This window comes from Corvus cornix, chromosome 1A (genome assembly GCF_000738735.6).
Source record: "Corvus cornix cornix isolate S_Up_H32 chromosome 1A, ASM73873v5, whole genome shotgun sequence".
NCBI classification, from domain to species: domain Eukaryota; kingdom Metazoa; phylum Chordata; class Aves; order Passeriformes; family Corvidae; genus Corvus; species Corvus cornix.
In genome coordinates, this window is record NC_047057.1 from 19,381,899 (window position 1) to 19,397,099 (window position 15,201).

The 15,201-nt window shown below is 37.7% G+C and overlaps 1 protein-coding gene across 2 annotated transcripts in view; it reads right to left on the reverse strand.

The window, feature by feature from the left end:
* Nucleotides 1-313: 313 nt before the first annotated feature.
* The window catches only part of MAPK11 (mitogen-activated protein kinase 11), a 31,977-nt gene continuing 17,089 nt past the window's right edge, over nt 314-15,201 (reverse strand). For both annotated transcript variants that reach the window (XM_039570798.1, XM_010395536.3), the window contains exons 5-12: nt 13,912-13,941; nt 13,731-13,778; nt 11,284-11,398; nt 11,089-11,160; nt 9,406-9,485; nt 5,153-5,231; nt 3,622-3,795; nt 314-996 (exon numbers count right to left, since the gene is read on the reverse strand). In XM_039570798.1, coding sequence (XP_039426732.1) covers nt 923-996; nt 3,622-3,795; nt 5,153-5,231; nt 9,406-9,485; nt 11,089-11,160; nt 11,284-11,398; nt 13,731-13,778; nt 13,912-13,941 — 672 coding nt within the window. In that variant the 3' untranslated portion in view covers nt 314-922. The remainder of the gene's footprint in view (nt 997-3,621; nt 3,796-5,152; nt 5,232-9,405; nt 9,486-11,088; nt 11,161-11,283; nt 11,399-13,730; nt 13,779-13,911; nt 13,942-15,201) is intronic.

A 15,201-nucleotide genomic window follows, 5' to 3' on the forward strand; every position in this document is an offset into this window, starting at 1 on the left:
CAATTATTAGTCACTTTCCCAAGGATTATGTGAAGGAAAATAAGACAATGCGGAATATTTAATTCAAAGCTGTGAACTGAACTGAGCACTCCTGCACTGCCATCTGTGACAGCCTTTGCTAAAGCTTGCAGAAGTCTACAGAGCTCTGCCACAGTACCTTCAAGGCACCTTCCTGTAAACCCAGGCAAAATCACCAACAGTCCAGCAAGTGGCACCGTTAGGAATACCATCGGGAAGTAAAATTGTCTCACAAATGGGTGTTGTGCAGATTAAAAAATACATGGGGAAAATAATGAGAACAGACACTTGAATGTCAAGAGAAGAGAAAGATTTATTTTTACTGACTTTCAACTGGTGTTAAGATTGCTTGAGAGACATCCAGTAAATGTGTAAGACTACCACAGATATGACTACATATGCATATTCTGTCTATCTCACTACCACGCCCCCTCTTCTTAAAGGCACTAACTATAAATAGTACGAAAACAGACAGATAAAATGCCACAAAAAAAAAAAAAAAAGGATTGCTTGTATGGATTTCTTGTTTATGTTTGTATACATTCATGCTTTAAATGTACAATTTAAAAATTAATTTAAAAGGTCACCTTTATTTTGGCAATACAACTGATAAAATGAAACATGCAGAACACACAGCTTGACAGAACTCAGTGCATAATTTTGTCAGAATGAAGCAGTTCTTTACCACCCTTTGTGAGTTGGGAATACATTCATATTACAAGGCAAACTCCCCCCCCCCCCCCCCCAAAAAGACAACATCTGGCTTCTGTTTAATGCATCTGTTTTTCCACATCTCCTCCAACATCTTTGGATAGTAAAATCTACATCTGACCACAGGTTAAATTGTATGGTTGTATTTTAACAGTCTTCATAGTGCAGCAAGGCAAGACAGAGCTGCCTGTCTTCACTGTTCTATCTCCAGGCTGTCCATTTTTAAGTCAGGTGGTTTAAAGCTATTCACTTCCTCATAGGTAAGTTCTGTAGAGGGGGTGTAAGGAAGAGAGAAGAATTAGGTGATATTCTCTTCAGAAGAAAAATATTCCAGACAAAACAGTTCTACAGATACATGTGACTCGTAGTTTGTATTTCCAGCCTTTTTAGCATCCAGATCCAAAACCAGACTGAATTCACTAGGAATCCTCCTCTTAACCTCAGATTACAAATCAGACTCACAAATACTGTTATTGTACAACATGACTGTCCCCTTTAACTCATTACTAAAACACATGGGCCCTGAAATGAAAACATCAATTATGCTGTCAGATGACTTGCCAAAATGATGTAATAAAGGACAAAACGTAATGGAAAATGGAATCTTTAAAAGTACCTCGATAGGTTTTTAAATGTACACTTTTAACTGTGGAGAACATTCTTTATCATCTCTCAGTCAGTTGCCTTCAATTATATATCATTTGCAATTCTGTGCTAATGCCTTGTGATCCTGGTTTTTGTTTTGGTTTGTTTTTTAAATGTTTTACTGTAGCTAACTTAATTTTACAGTTCTCTGAAAAAAATTTTCTTTTTGTCTTAGAAGCGTGTAACAGCTTTCATCAAGAAGTTCTATATTCATCAATAGCTAGAAACATGGGTTACTTGCTATTTTACCCTGCTTTGGGAATAACCCTTTATCTTTTCATGCTAACAGTTATGTCCTGTTTTCTGCCTTGGACATAACTCTGAATAGCATACACTCAGCCTCTAAAATTTTGAAATATTTTCTAACTGATTAAACATGTCAGTAAGAAATCGATGAGCTTGGGCTGCAAGCCTCAGCAGTGTGCAAGGCCAAGAAAACTCTGAAGTGCATAATGTATAAGACAAAGTGTCTGAAATCTCATTTTACTTTGGTGCTCAGTCCCTTGAGATCAGGCACCACTGATTTTTAACTTGAACAGAAAAAGAGCAGAAACATGCCACCAACATCTTGAGAAATTGGGTCAATATTTCATCAACACTACAAACATTTTATGTCAACTTACTTAAAAGTGGCACATGCTGTACTTAAAAATAAAAAAAAATTATTCCCCAAGATAAAAATATGACCAGAAGGAAGAAGGAAAAGTAGCAAACCAGCTGTGCCAGTTTTGAGATTTTTGTCTCAGGCCTTTTTTTAAACCTGAATAAAGAACAAATTTGACCTGTAGTTCCATCAAGGTCAATTATGTAAAAAATGATACATGATAAATGTAATGATAAATAATATGATACTGTCCTTCCAAGAGAATTCACCTTCATGTCCTCATTTCAGTTTAGAAAGTGTTAAGATGTTAAGCTAAGATTGTTCCTGAAATAATTTCAACGGAGTTTCATCACAAAGAGAAATCAGCTTCATGACTCAGAAATTGTTAAACTTTCCTGTTAAATACTTGGGCAACTGAAAAAGCAGCAGAAAAAAAATCATTCACTCCTAAGTACAGCAGCAAATGAACATAGCTCTCAAGAAAGATGATGTATGGGTGGTGCTGCAGGCTGCCAGGTTCTGCAGAGGAGAGCATGTGTAAGGGGTAAGCTATGCCAGTCAATCCTCCTTGTTTGTGCAGACACAGTTTCTAGAAAAGCATTTCCAGGGCTCTAGGAGGTTGATTTATTGTAGAGAGAGCCATGACCCCACTAATATCTTTAAGTTACATTTGCTGTAAACAGTCTGCTTTCTCCCCTGTAATGCCCTGGATAAAACATGGCACAAGTGGACGGGCATGAGGAAGCCATGAGAAGTCAGTATTCTTCATCATAAACCTAACCACTATGACAATACATTTTTATCAAATCTTTTCAGAGTAGAAGTTAAAGAAAATGCAAATAGAAACAAAAGAACATTTATTTTATAGAAGACATATTTCATCTTAAGCCAAGGAAAGTCTTTATTGATAAACAGAAACAATCAGTTTTCTACAACATTATTCTAAATTTAAAATCTCTAGTAAGGAATTTTTAGAATTTTATGTCCTCATTAGACAGTGATGAAATTGGACTGTACTTTTCAGTGTACTTGCAGTTTAATGTTGAGCCACCTTACTTCCGTGATACTGCAGTGCAATATGATCATGTTGCAAGCATGGAAGGTTGTTGCAGTATTTATCAAAGAAGGGTTTTGCGGTGTCACTCTCAAGTAAAATCATCAACTATCATTTCAAACAGGACCAATAGCATGGTTTAGTTATGAATCCCAATTCCTTTGATGTCTAAAGACATGTTAACAAAATACACATCTATGTGGATAATACTACTTTCTGATTCTGAACAGAGCTAGACCAGAATCCCAAGTAGTGTCATTTGCCCCAAGACAGTTACTTCAGCTGGGGATCTGACCTAGAAAGCTAAAAGCAAAACAGAGTGTGTGATTACCTGGTAACTAGCATAAACTTTTAGTGAAGCTTTTACTGGTACAGGGAAACTACTGACAGAATGGGGGGTGTGGGCAAAATCCAGAGAGGAAACATAAGCCTTTCTACCCGTCCACTCCCACGAGCACACATATGAACTTATTGTGTTTGCCTGAGGCTTAAAAGTTCAAATTCCTCTGGCTAGCAGTGGAGGGAAACTGTTATTAAAGTAAGGCTTTCTTCTGCTACATGTGTTCACTACTGCATGCAATTCTGATACCTTTCCATTCATCTACGGTTCGCTCCTTGTTCTCTATGGACTCGTCGTACAGCTCGGCCTCAGGCTCATCATCCGGATCGTGGTACTGAACAAAGTAGGGATGCGCGAGTGCTGCCGAGGCAGTGATCCTTTTATCGCTGTCCAATATCAGCATCTGCTCAAGCAGATCTACAGCTAAGGGAAAAAGAGAAATGTGGTCCAAAGCCAGAAGAGACCATGAGGAAAAAAAAGAAAAGGCAACTGTTTACACATAACCTATTCTCACTCACCTTAAACATAATATTACTGACAAAATTTAGACAACATAACAAGTAAGTTTTGAAGATTTTGTACTGTGAGTACAAAAGAGAGCTGGAGGAAGCTTCTGTTTTGCTTGTGGCATGCACAAAGGTTCACTATAGTCGATTTGAGATCTGATTGACCTCTTCAGATATCCAAGGACTTATTTCTAAACAGATCCATGTGTACTTTTAAGGTAATACCCTGTGTTGTGCATCATGTGCTTGAGTTTGCACTGATCGGGACCAAGCTAAGTAACTTGTGAATAAAATGTGGGATTACACTTCTAGTAAGCTGCACCAATGAAATGATCAGATGAAAACCCCAAAGAAACTTCACAGGACCCAGCATAAACAAAATATGTTTGAAGTTGACATTTGAAGTATACTAGAAATGAGAGATACTTGTATGGCTGAAATTAATTTTTAATGGAATTTTATCATAACTATTTAAAATGCTACTTTTTTTACTGCTTTCATATAAGTATTGGCATTAATTTGCCTTTATGCTATTAATATGTAGCATGCTCTCATGTACTTCAGGCAAATAAATCCCATTTTTTAATATGAAAGCATTCCAAACAACTTGTATTTGTAAGAATAAAATTGGTATTAAACCACAAAATGAATTCAAAGCAATTTAACTCACAATACTTCCCTGTAATGTACACTTGATGGAACTGACCAGGTACTGCAGTGAGATGATTCTGATGACTCAAGTGTCTCCTTTGTCATGTCACAAGAAGTTCACAGAAACACCTCTTTTGCACAGGCAGAACCATTTGATTAGACAGAAAAACAATTGTAGAGGATCAGATCAAAGGTCTGCCTTAGCCCAGTATCCTGTGTCCAACAATGGCTCATATATTCCCAGGAAATAATACTCAAAAGGGTCATTCAAACAGCTATACTTCCTGGTATATTCTTCTACTTGCCAGCAATTTACAGCTCATGGCCTTCTTGAGCCAGAAGTGATGTCTCTAATCTAGACCCCTTGATATTTTTATTTATTTCTGCTATGTATAGCTGGCTTTTGCTTTTCATCCATGGACCATTTCCCTTTAGGAGGTTCCTGTAATTTCCACCAGAAACAAAAAGACACAGGCTTCATGAAGGGAAAACAGTCTCAGGATGAAAGGTTAAGCAAAGCTCTTTTCACTGGTCTGATTATTATTATATGGGATCATACAGCAAGGAACTCAAGGAGTTCATATGTTAGTGAAAAATTTTATCTGTCAGTCTGACTTTCTTACCTAATGGATTGGCACCACGAAACACTGCTTTCAAATCCTGTTGAGGCATATGTGGAAGAGATTCGATGTATTTTCTTGCCTAGAAATAAGTCAATATACATACCACATCCAGAGGGTTAAATTTTGCTCAACAGTAACCACATCAGCTCTAAAAAACCAGACATATTTTTTATGTTTCTTGTACATGGGAAATCCTCTTTACATAAAACCTCAAGGTATGACTTTGTTTCAAACACTCTCTCCTGTATACTGGAGTATAATAATAAGCAAGAGAGTTTTAAGCAGGTGTATTTTGGTCTAAGGCTTTTGTGTTAGCACTTTAGTTTTGCCCTGTGCTTACTGGTTTATTGCAGTATATCCCTAGGGAACACATGCATGTAATGTTCAATCAGAAACTGCAGCCTAAATCATCCTTCAGTTACCCTCAGCAAAGTGGTATAATTCAATCTGCAGCCTTCCCTCCTCTCTCTTCTCTGGTGAGAACTAAACTCTGGTTTAGTTCACTAAACAAAAAACAAATTCTGATACTCCATAGGAACAGATTTCCAGATGTTTAACAGAATTTAGAGCTTGGCTTTGCACTGTGGCTGTGAAAAGTTCATCCAAACTTGTGGGGTACACCCAGCCCCCGCCCTGGAGGGATGTCTGCTGAGATAAGGAGAGTGCCTAAACCTCCCAGCAGAACTCCCCTGGAAAGGGAGCTACTTTTGTTATGGCGAGAAGAAAACAAACCCAGAATCCTCTGGGAGACCCTATGCAGATCCTTTGTAACCCATTGGCCTTTACCCTCTGATACCCACCCCCTGTATCCCTATAAAGGGCAGAGAGAGCTCGTCCCTGGCCTCCCCTTCGCCGGAGTAGGGACTAATAAAGCTGCCTCGTGCGGAACCAGCCACACGGGCCTCTCGTCTCTCTCTCCCTGGTCTGGCCTGGAGGCTGCCCCGCAGAGCTGAGCTGGAATCACGAGCTGACAATCACTAAAGAGCTGACAGCCTCAGCACGGGCCCTCCAGCCAGCAGCTGAGGGAAGACACCAGGCCTCGGGAAGGCGATTCCTTTCGGGCCCATCTCTCCGGACTGGTCACAGCCTCCTCGGTCAGAGCTACTGACCCCACACCGGCTGCCATACAAACTCATCTAGCAAAAGCCTGCCCAGATATAGGATCCACAAATGTCAGCCTGACATTACACGAGCGACGAATTTTTAGGCTGAGGTAGATTGGTTGGCAAGAGAAGAGATTGAATACTGGGATCAGACACAACAGGAAATTCTGAAAAGCAACTGTCAAAAAAGAAGCAAATGGCTACTCCCTAAATCCATAAAAAACCCCAGGTGGTCTTTGGACAAACCTGAACCCTTTTAAAACATGTTTGTGTTACACAGATGTCTTTCCACATTTAGCAGTCCTGTTAGAAGGAGACTACCTGGAGAAGGCTAACTAAGCATCCTTGGCCTATGGAGAACAGCAAAGGAAATAAAGTGCTTCATACTAAGCAGCTCTATGACTCCAAGAGAGATATCAGAATGAGAAATATGGAGTTATCTTCTGCACTGTCACAAAGTGACTATAAAATACTATGACATTATCATCGGTGCAATCCTGCGACTGCACTTGGGAAACTGATCTGTTCCCTACATTGTCCTTTCATCTTAATTTCTGCAGCATTAATGAATTGATATAAAGATATGTTAAATCATTACATAACACAGCCTCCTTTCAAGATGTGTTCTAGTTTAATGAGGCAGATATATTTATTTTTTCTGCTTTTTCTAAGATGTAAGCATATTCTATCAAAACTCTAGACTGCCATTAGTGACACATTTCTTACTAAAAGAAGAAAGCCTTTATGTAGTATGTCCCCAAGCCGTTAAAATGATATTAGTATTTTCCCTTTTTATTATTGGGGTAGACAGCAAGGCTTTCTTAAAACGATGATTTCTTCTGAACAGCTGTAGCCAGTCAAGCAGAGAAGTTAAAACTAGTGAGAAGTTTAAAAACTAGTCAAACACAGGCTTTTATACCCCTAAGGCTCATAAAGGCAGGCAACACCTCCTAGAAGGTCAGGGTGTGCAGCTCCTATGAGAGTTAAGTCTTCCAGGACATATATATATATATATAGATACACATATGTATGTGTATATATATACACACACATATATATATATATATATAAAAGAACAAAAGAGCAAAAGAGAGCTATCATATGTTCTTTCATGGAAGCTATGGACTAGGGAAAAAATGAGGTAGATTTATCTGGTAACAAACATCTGTGGATTTATTGATTATTTGTTTCTGTATGGGCACCTATCAACATCTAATCAACAACTAATCATTAATCAACAACTAATCCTAACATGATTGAACAAGATGCAGTGAAAATTAGGTCCAACCTCGCCCAGAAATCCTTTGAAAACAACACAGACCTAACAAAGTGCACTTACCAGCCTGTCCCCTCCACTTATATACTCACCACAGAAACCGAACCAAGAGAATCCCAATGTTTAAATTATTCTGAAATGCAATTACCATTTAAACTCCTATTAACATGAAAAACTGACACCTCAGTAACTTGTGCTGGAACATCCAATGAGGTTGATCTTTTCATTTCCAATTCGTTAATCCTCTACTTATAACCAAAAATAGGCTTGGCATTTCAGCAAATCTCTGACATTGCTGTTACAGGAATGTTGAAAATTGTCCATGGCTGCAAGCTGCATTAAGAAATACCTAAACAATAAGGCCAAACTACACGGTAAAGTAGAACCAGAATGAAGGAACTTCCCTGCAACTGGCAATTATCTCCAAGCAAGGTATGCATCTCCTTTGACATTGTGCCCCTAATCAGGCAGCAGCAGCCCAGAGGTGACCTGTTCATTAACCTGGTTTTTGTGTTCTGCCTGTGCTCTAAAGGAATAATTAGCCCAAATAAAACAGTTTCAGGATTCCTGTAGCTCACTGAGGTATACTCTGAAACAAAGAAATTAAAAGAACAAAGCAGATAGTATTTCCAGTAAGTATTTAAGGTGTTAATCTCACAGTCAGAAAGCTCACTAGTTGTGGGTAAATAACACATTTGTATACACTACTGAGAATGTGTTACAGCAAAACCTGTAGGATCTTAATAAAACATAAAGGCTACAAAAGGCCCTATGAGACTATACAAGGACCTATGCTTAGGATAGCACAGTCTGAGATTTGTTGGTTGATGTAGTCCCTGGCAAAAGGATGGATGCTTAGTTAGCCTCCTGCCCCAGCCATTCCCAGGTGCTGGGTACCCAAAAGCTCTGGGACTGTGATTGGCCTGTGATGATGGGGTTTCATTATGCTCGTACCTTCCAGAAATACAGGGTTGTTCTGCCTCTCCTGCTACTCCTGCTTACTTGACCTGCTACTGTATTCATTAGGAACGTCAAAGGAAACCCATCAATATATACACAAGCTGAGAAATAGCCTTTAGTATTAGTCTGAGGTGTATACAGGAAAGATTTAAGAAAACAGCTGCAGTTCAGGAGGTATCTGTGTGCTGTTGTTTATCTGAACTCTGACATTGTGCCCATCACCTGCCCTTATCAAACAATACTACATCTCATTCCTCAGCTGGCTATCTACCATTATTGCTTACAATGAATCTTTTAAGTACAATTTTACCAGAGAAATTAAGTGGAAATTGTTCATTTACTAGATTACTATTTTAAAGACGTCACATGGAAAGTTAAAAAGCCCACTCTTAGTTACGAATATTAACAAGTGGACCTCATGCAAGCATTTAGAGAGATGAATAAATACAATTTTCAAATTAGGGATATAAATAGAGTACTCAAGAACACGTGTTACTTGATTCGGATATATCTCTGTTTAGAAACCTTACAACAATGGAAAGCATACAAATTACAGACACATCAGATTTAATGGCAACAATGTAATGCTCTGAGCTGAGCACCAGTTAGCATTTTTTAAATTATAAGAATAACAGCAATTTAAAATATCATCAGGACTAATTTCTTAACTCTTTGCAAAAACTCAGTACATGAGAACAAGTATCAAAATTTTTCCAGGTGACAGTCAAGGCATCTGGATGCCTCCAAAAGCCTATTTTTTGAATGGTGTCATTCTAGCAGCAAAAAACAGAGATAATTTAAAGGCATTTGCTCATTTCCAAATCAGAGTGTCTGTGTAACATAGCCAGTGACACAATGCCAATTAGAGAAACAATGACAGAAAGTCAGTTAACTGACTGAAGCTGTGAACTCACATGTTCTGATGATATCTTCTTCAGAAGTTCTGAACTGGGTGTGCCCACAACTTCCATTATTCTCTTTAGTTGATCGATATCTGCATTATTTCAGGGAAATAAAGAGCACACGATCCTTCTGGGTTTAGACAATTAATGAGCTTCCATGCACGTAACTAAGATGTTTAAAACTATTCAGCAAGACAATTCCACCATAGCCCATGGAAGGATATAATTCATATCTGCTAAAGCCTAGTCCTGGAGTATGAAATTCTCTTCTGTACTATATGAACTTGTCAGGTATGTCAGCTGCATGAAAAATATTGCTTTTCTGTCCTAGTTCCCAATCTAATACATTCTTAAGCTTAATCTTAATAGCACATCTATGTTTCAGCAATCTGAGGGATTTCTGAAGATCAGTCTAATATAACATACAGCTCATAGGGCTAGATTACTAATCTAAAGACTGGCAAATGAAAAGTTCTCATTTGGTACCTTTAAAAATCTGTTTTATATAGGTCTCAAGATTAAAAATCTTGAAAATGTTAATTTTTCATTGTCATACAGGACCTGTGAAGTATATTACATTTTTCATAAACACTCTAGATTATTTTACAGCTATATTTAAATTGATATAATAATATAATTGTAGACAATATTTTATAACAACGAAAAAAATCTTATTTCTTGCAAACTAGATATACTGATTTTTTCAAATACCACATATCATGTAATCAAACAGTCTCAGGACAGTCATCTCCCACTGATGAACACCTGGAGGCTGCCTGTGGTTACAATAAAGGCTAATGATGCTGAGCACAATAGAAAGGCCAGTGGGGAGACTTGGTCCCAGCTCTCTTAAGATTATTTCAGGCAATTCTAATGTCATGAGGCTTTGCACCCAGCAACAGCTTAGTATTAGCAGAAGTATTTGCTTTTTGAGGGGTTTCGGAGTAGCAAGAAATGCCAATATTCAGTACGAAAGAATGTGCTTTTGTTTCTCATAATAAAAGCTTTCCTCCTTGATGCAGTTGTTTCCTTGCTCCTTATTATGAGTTTTTCTTCCGTTTTCTTTTATTATTTTACTGCTCTCCTCAGCAATATCTTTTTTCTGCTCCTGCCAGCACAGGAAACGCCACTGGAAATCCCTGATGCTCCATCAGGGACCACAGCACAGTGCTGCAGAAAAGAGGGCTTTGTTGCTCCTGTGGCATTTCTGGAACTACTGGCTTTTTTTAATATAACAGGACACAATAAGCCTATTAATTCACTTATTATTTAAAAGTTAACTCATTTGCATGTTAGGAACTTCCAGCCTAAAAGCAGTTGTTTTTTAAAATTGTATTAGCTGATGAAAAAATGTGCCTTTACTCAGCTTCAGTATTAGTCTATGTTATTTCAGTAAGATCCACACATGGAAGAAATCTACTCTGTTGTAACTAGGTTATTTTTAAAATACAGATAAAAAAGAACAAATGTAACTTTTTGTTGTTTAGGAACATCTGTTAGTGGTTTTTATCCTACCAGTGGGTCTCATATTCAGTCGTCATACACACTGAACTGAAAGATTAGCAAATTGTTTACTCTTTTACAAGTTTGTTAGTTTAAAAACATGTCCATAGAAACACTCAAGTCCTTAGGAAAAAAAAGGAAGAGTTAGACAGTATTTTTATAGTTGTATTTTAAGTTTTATATTAAGGATACAATCATTTCCTGGAAATAGAGCCTTTCCTTTCAATAGCTCTGCCATGATACATCCAACCGACCATATGTCAACTGCCGAAAAACAGAGACAGAAATGTGCCAAATGAATCAAAGAGATCCTTAAACACAGCTGCTTCTTGGTTTAAAACTATCACTAAATCCAGCTGTAGCAAAATACAGGTCTTCTCAGTTTACCTGTTTGATTGTAGTGCATCCAGTTTAACATAATTTCTGGAGCTCTGTACCATCTTGTTGCAACATATCCAGTCATTTCATCATCAGTTTGACGAGCTAAACCAAAGTCTAAAATCTACAGAATAAAAATAAAATAGTGATTTAAAAAAAATCCCCTTTCACTTTTATTATAGGTCCTGATTTTCCCATTACTCATTTCTGAGTCTTCCATAGTCCCTCACTCTTGGTGAAGTAAAACAGCAGCACTCTGCAGAGGAGCTCATCTGCTCTTCCTGCTGTATCCCTGCAGCCTCTGTTGCTGCATAAAGATATTTCCACTGCAATGAACCTGGCACTTTGTTCTCCAAGACAGACTTTATATTTCACCTTGAGTTCAATTTTCCACTGACATTCATTTACTAAAAATAAACACTGTTGCTATAAAAAAATGAAATATTATTATCAACTGGGAGTATTTGTGTAAAACGCCAACAGCAAGTGCCAGTGGCCATTTAAAGACCAAACGAGCTGATCACAAATCTGCAGAATTTCTGTTGTCTAATTTTCTTACGTCCAAGCATTTACTCAAGTCACACATTATCCCGATGCCACTAGGAGAGAAATGTATATCCTGTGTAACAATGTAAATGTAAATCACACCCCATTTGTTTTCAATAGAACTTGCCCACCAAAACAAACAAAGGAGCTCTGTTTATGTACACAGAGGCTTGATTGCAAAGTGTTCCCCTCCAGATGCTTTCCCTTGCTAAGTTTACACTGACGAGAAGTTACTTCAATTGAATTTTCCCAGCTCATTTCTTTGCTTTCTATTCTGTTTTCTGGTTAGTCTATGTCCCACCAGTTACGGACCCTAGCTCTAAGAGAGACTGCTGTGAAAGGGTACCATCTGAGCCCCAGTGCTGTTAATCATCTCTTCACATAGAAGTGTGAATAAGATCATTGAGTATCTCCTGTGATGAGATCCAGGATTATTTATTAAGCTGATGGCTAATCCTTTTCATAGGGAATAAGAAAATTTCAAGAGTGTAATTCAAAATTCTTCAGTTATAATCCAATTAAAAGATACACAAAGCCTGAAGAAAAATATTAAGATATAAATAATTAACATCTTTACTTCCAATATTGTTTAAAAGCATAATTTATTTCTTAAGTAAGAGACGAAAAATGCATGAGGCAAACAAGGCACAAATAATGGCATGAAACTCAAATGTGCCCTTATTTTTATAAGGGTTTTAGCAATATTTTTCCTTAACAGCTGATCCCTTCTATCAAATGTATGCACACACACACTTTCCTTCTCTTTGCTTCTATTTCCTTTTTGTTAGTACTTGGAAATATCCACTAGTTTGTTCTGTTGAAAATACTTTGAGGAAGTAAAGCTATAAATATAAACAAAGCAGAAAGCAGAGTAAAAAATGCTAGACAGAGAGGTGCACAGATTTCATAATAATATAAAAAAACCAGTAAAAGTCTCCTTTACTTACAGTACAAAAATATAGCACACATTTTAGAGTACATGATCAAACACAGATGACCCACAAAATTCCACAGATGCTGAACATACATGCATGAAGACATTAAAGAGATAATCATGAAACTTGCTGAGCATCTGCAAGTGTCACTAAATCAAACAGGAACTACAGTTTCTCACCACAGATCCGGATTAGTGCAAGAACCTAACTGCACTGCTCTTATTCATTACTGTGATTTTTTGCTGATCTTGTAGTATTTGGAGTCTTTTCTTAAATCCTTTGCAGCTGGAATAAAGTGATTACATCAGAGTCTTAGAAACAGGAATAAAGATGTTTCTGGCTGTCATGGAGAAATGTTTAACTTCTCATTCTTAAGCTTAAAGGCTTAGAAAGCTACAAGACATCTTTTCCTTCTCCAGAGTCTCATACTTATTATCTAGTATCATATCACACATATACACCAAGAGATGTATTTATATAGATGTGTACATCAAAATAGCATTTGAGAAACAAGGATTACAGGATTCTTTTTGGTTGGTTGAGTTTTATTTGTTTGTTTGTTTGTCTTACTGCCTGTAACTGGTAATAATGATATATTTTTCGCCGTCATTATTTAATTTAGCTTGTATGTTCTATAGATACAAAAATGAAAGTTGTTACAAGGCTTCACCTATACATGGCTGATGCAGATACATATCACAGGTCAGACTCTCAAGATAAACTCCATTAAGTACTCATGCAGGGGCCAAACTATTATCTATGTACCATCTGTGCGGTACAGAGGGATTTTGCAAAGATATTTGCATTCATACTAAATTAACATTTGGGAGAAAACACATGTTCACAGAAATGAGCAAGTAGCAAACAGTTGAAATGAATGGAATGAGACATAAAAATGGTAATTAATGTTTTTTTAGGAAACTGTCATCTTGAGAGTTTTCACAACACTCTTTGCTACGACAGCATGATACCTACCCTCAATTCACAGTCTTCATTTACGGCTAGGTTACTGGGCTTCAGGTCCTGTAGCAGAACACAGAGAGTCAAGTACTTATTTCAACCTTTTAAAATATATTGTAACTATGTCTTAGCAACACATTTGATGCACAGAGGGACACACTACATTCATTTTCATTACCTCAAAGACTGAACTCACCCGATGGATGATTCCAGCTGAGTGAATATACTGTGAAGAAAAAAAAAAAGAAAAAAAAAAGGTAAAATTTGAAGTTAGAGGTGAAGGAGGTCAAAGCCACTTGTCTTATTATTTACTTCTGAGACTGACTGTTTTATAAACAGAAAATACTTACGTCATCCCATGTTTTCAGAGGTATGTCAAACGTCAAAACCTCCCTGTTTTGTCTTATCCAGAACTGGGTATTTCAAGAAAGGTAACCATGAAGACTAGATTCTATCATGAAAGGCAGCACTCACAGTGATTCTTCTGTTTAAAGTCTCCTACCAATTTGGAATTTGTTCCAGCCTTCTCTGGATGTCCATGTTGATCAGCTAGTGGCTAGTGCAATCAGTGGCCTAGGGAGCAGCATGGTTGACTCCTACGTGATGTAAGTTACCTTCCCATACTGTGAACACTGATGTGGATGAAAGCAGCCACACTTGCACTCTGGGACAGGTTAGTGACCAAAATACCCACCTAAAATACCCACAGCATTACTGCAAGTCCACTTTCAAAGCAGTATTTCAGTGGCTATTTCGTGTCTCTGCTATTTTACATAAAACATTTAAAATCAAAAACTGAGAAAAGCTTACTCTGTCATTGCCTATTGTTCTCTAGTTAGGATTAACAGCAAGTTTACCTATGATCTTATCAACCAGGATCGGCCAGACCTTGGAAACCTTCTATTCTCTAGACGTGATTCCACCTTTTTTAGGAGAAGGAATTATACACAAAACCTGTACAGCAATTGGGAAAACCCAAAGAGAACACAAGGGCATTCTTCATGTTTACCAGAAGGCAGGGTCACCTCTCAGTGCTCCTCACAGCAGCTGTAAGCAGCTGAATGAACAGGAAACCAAAACACTGCTTGCAACAGGAGCTGTGTCCCCGCTCTGCTGAGACAACCACAGGAGCCCCTCCCGGTGCCACCAAGCAGTCATATACATGATCAAATGTTCTTTGACTAATGAGACATGAGAATTTCAATTCCAGAAGAGAGGAGCCACCAGCAACCCCTCCCCTTTCAAACAGAGCCAGAAATGCACCTGAATGCATTTCTGAAATTAATATTCACTTAGAGCACAGTTCTTACTATTATTTAGCTTTGACACAACATAGACTTATATTCAAAACCACAAGGAGGATAATTAATGCCAGAATCCATCTTCCTAACCAAGCTATTAACTCACATAAATGAGACAAAGCAATTAAGGGTTCAGTTTTGCAATTTTTATTCACTAAAATCTGTACTTAAAGTGATGGAATCTG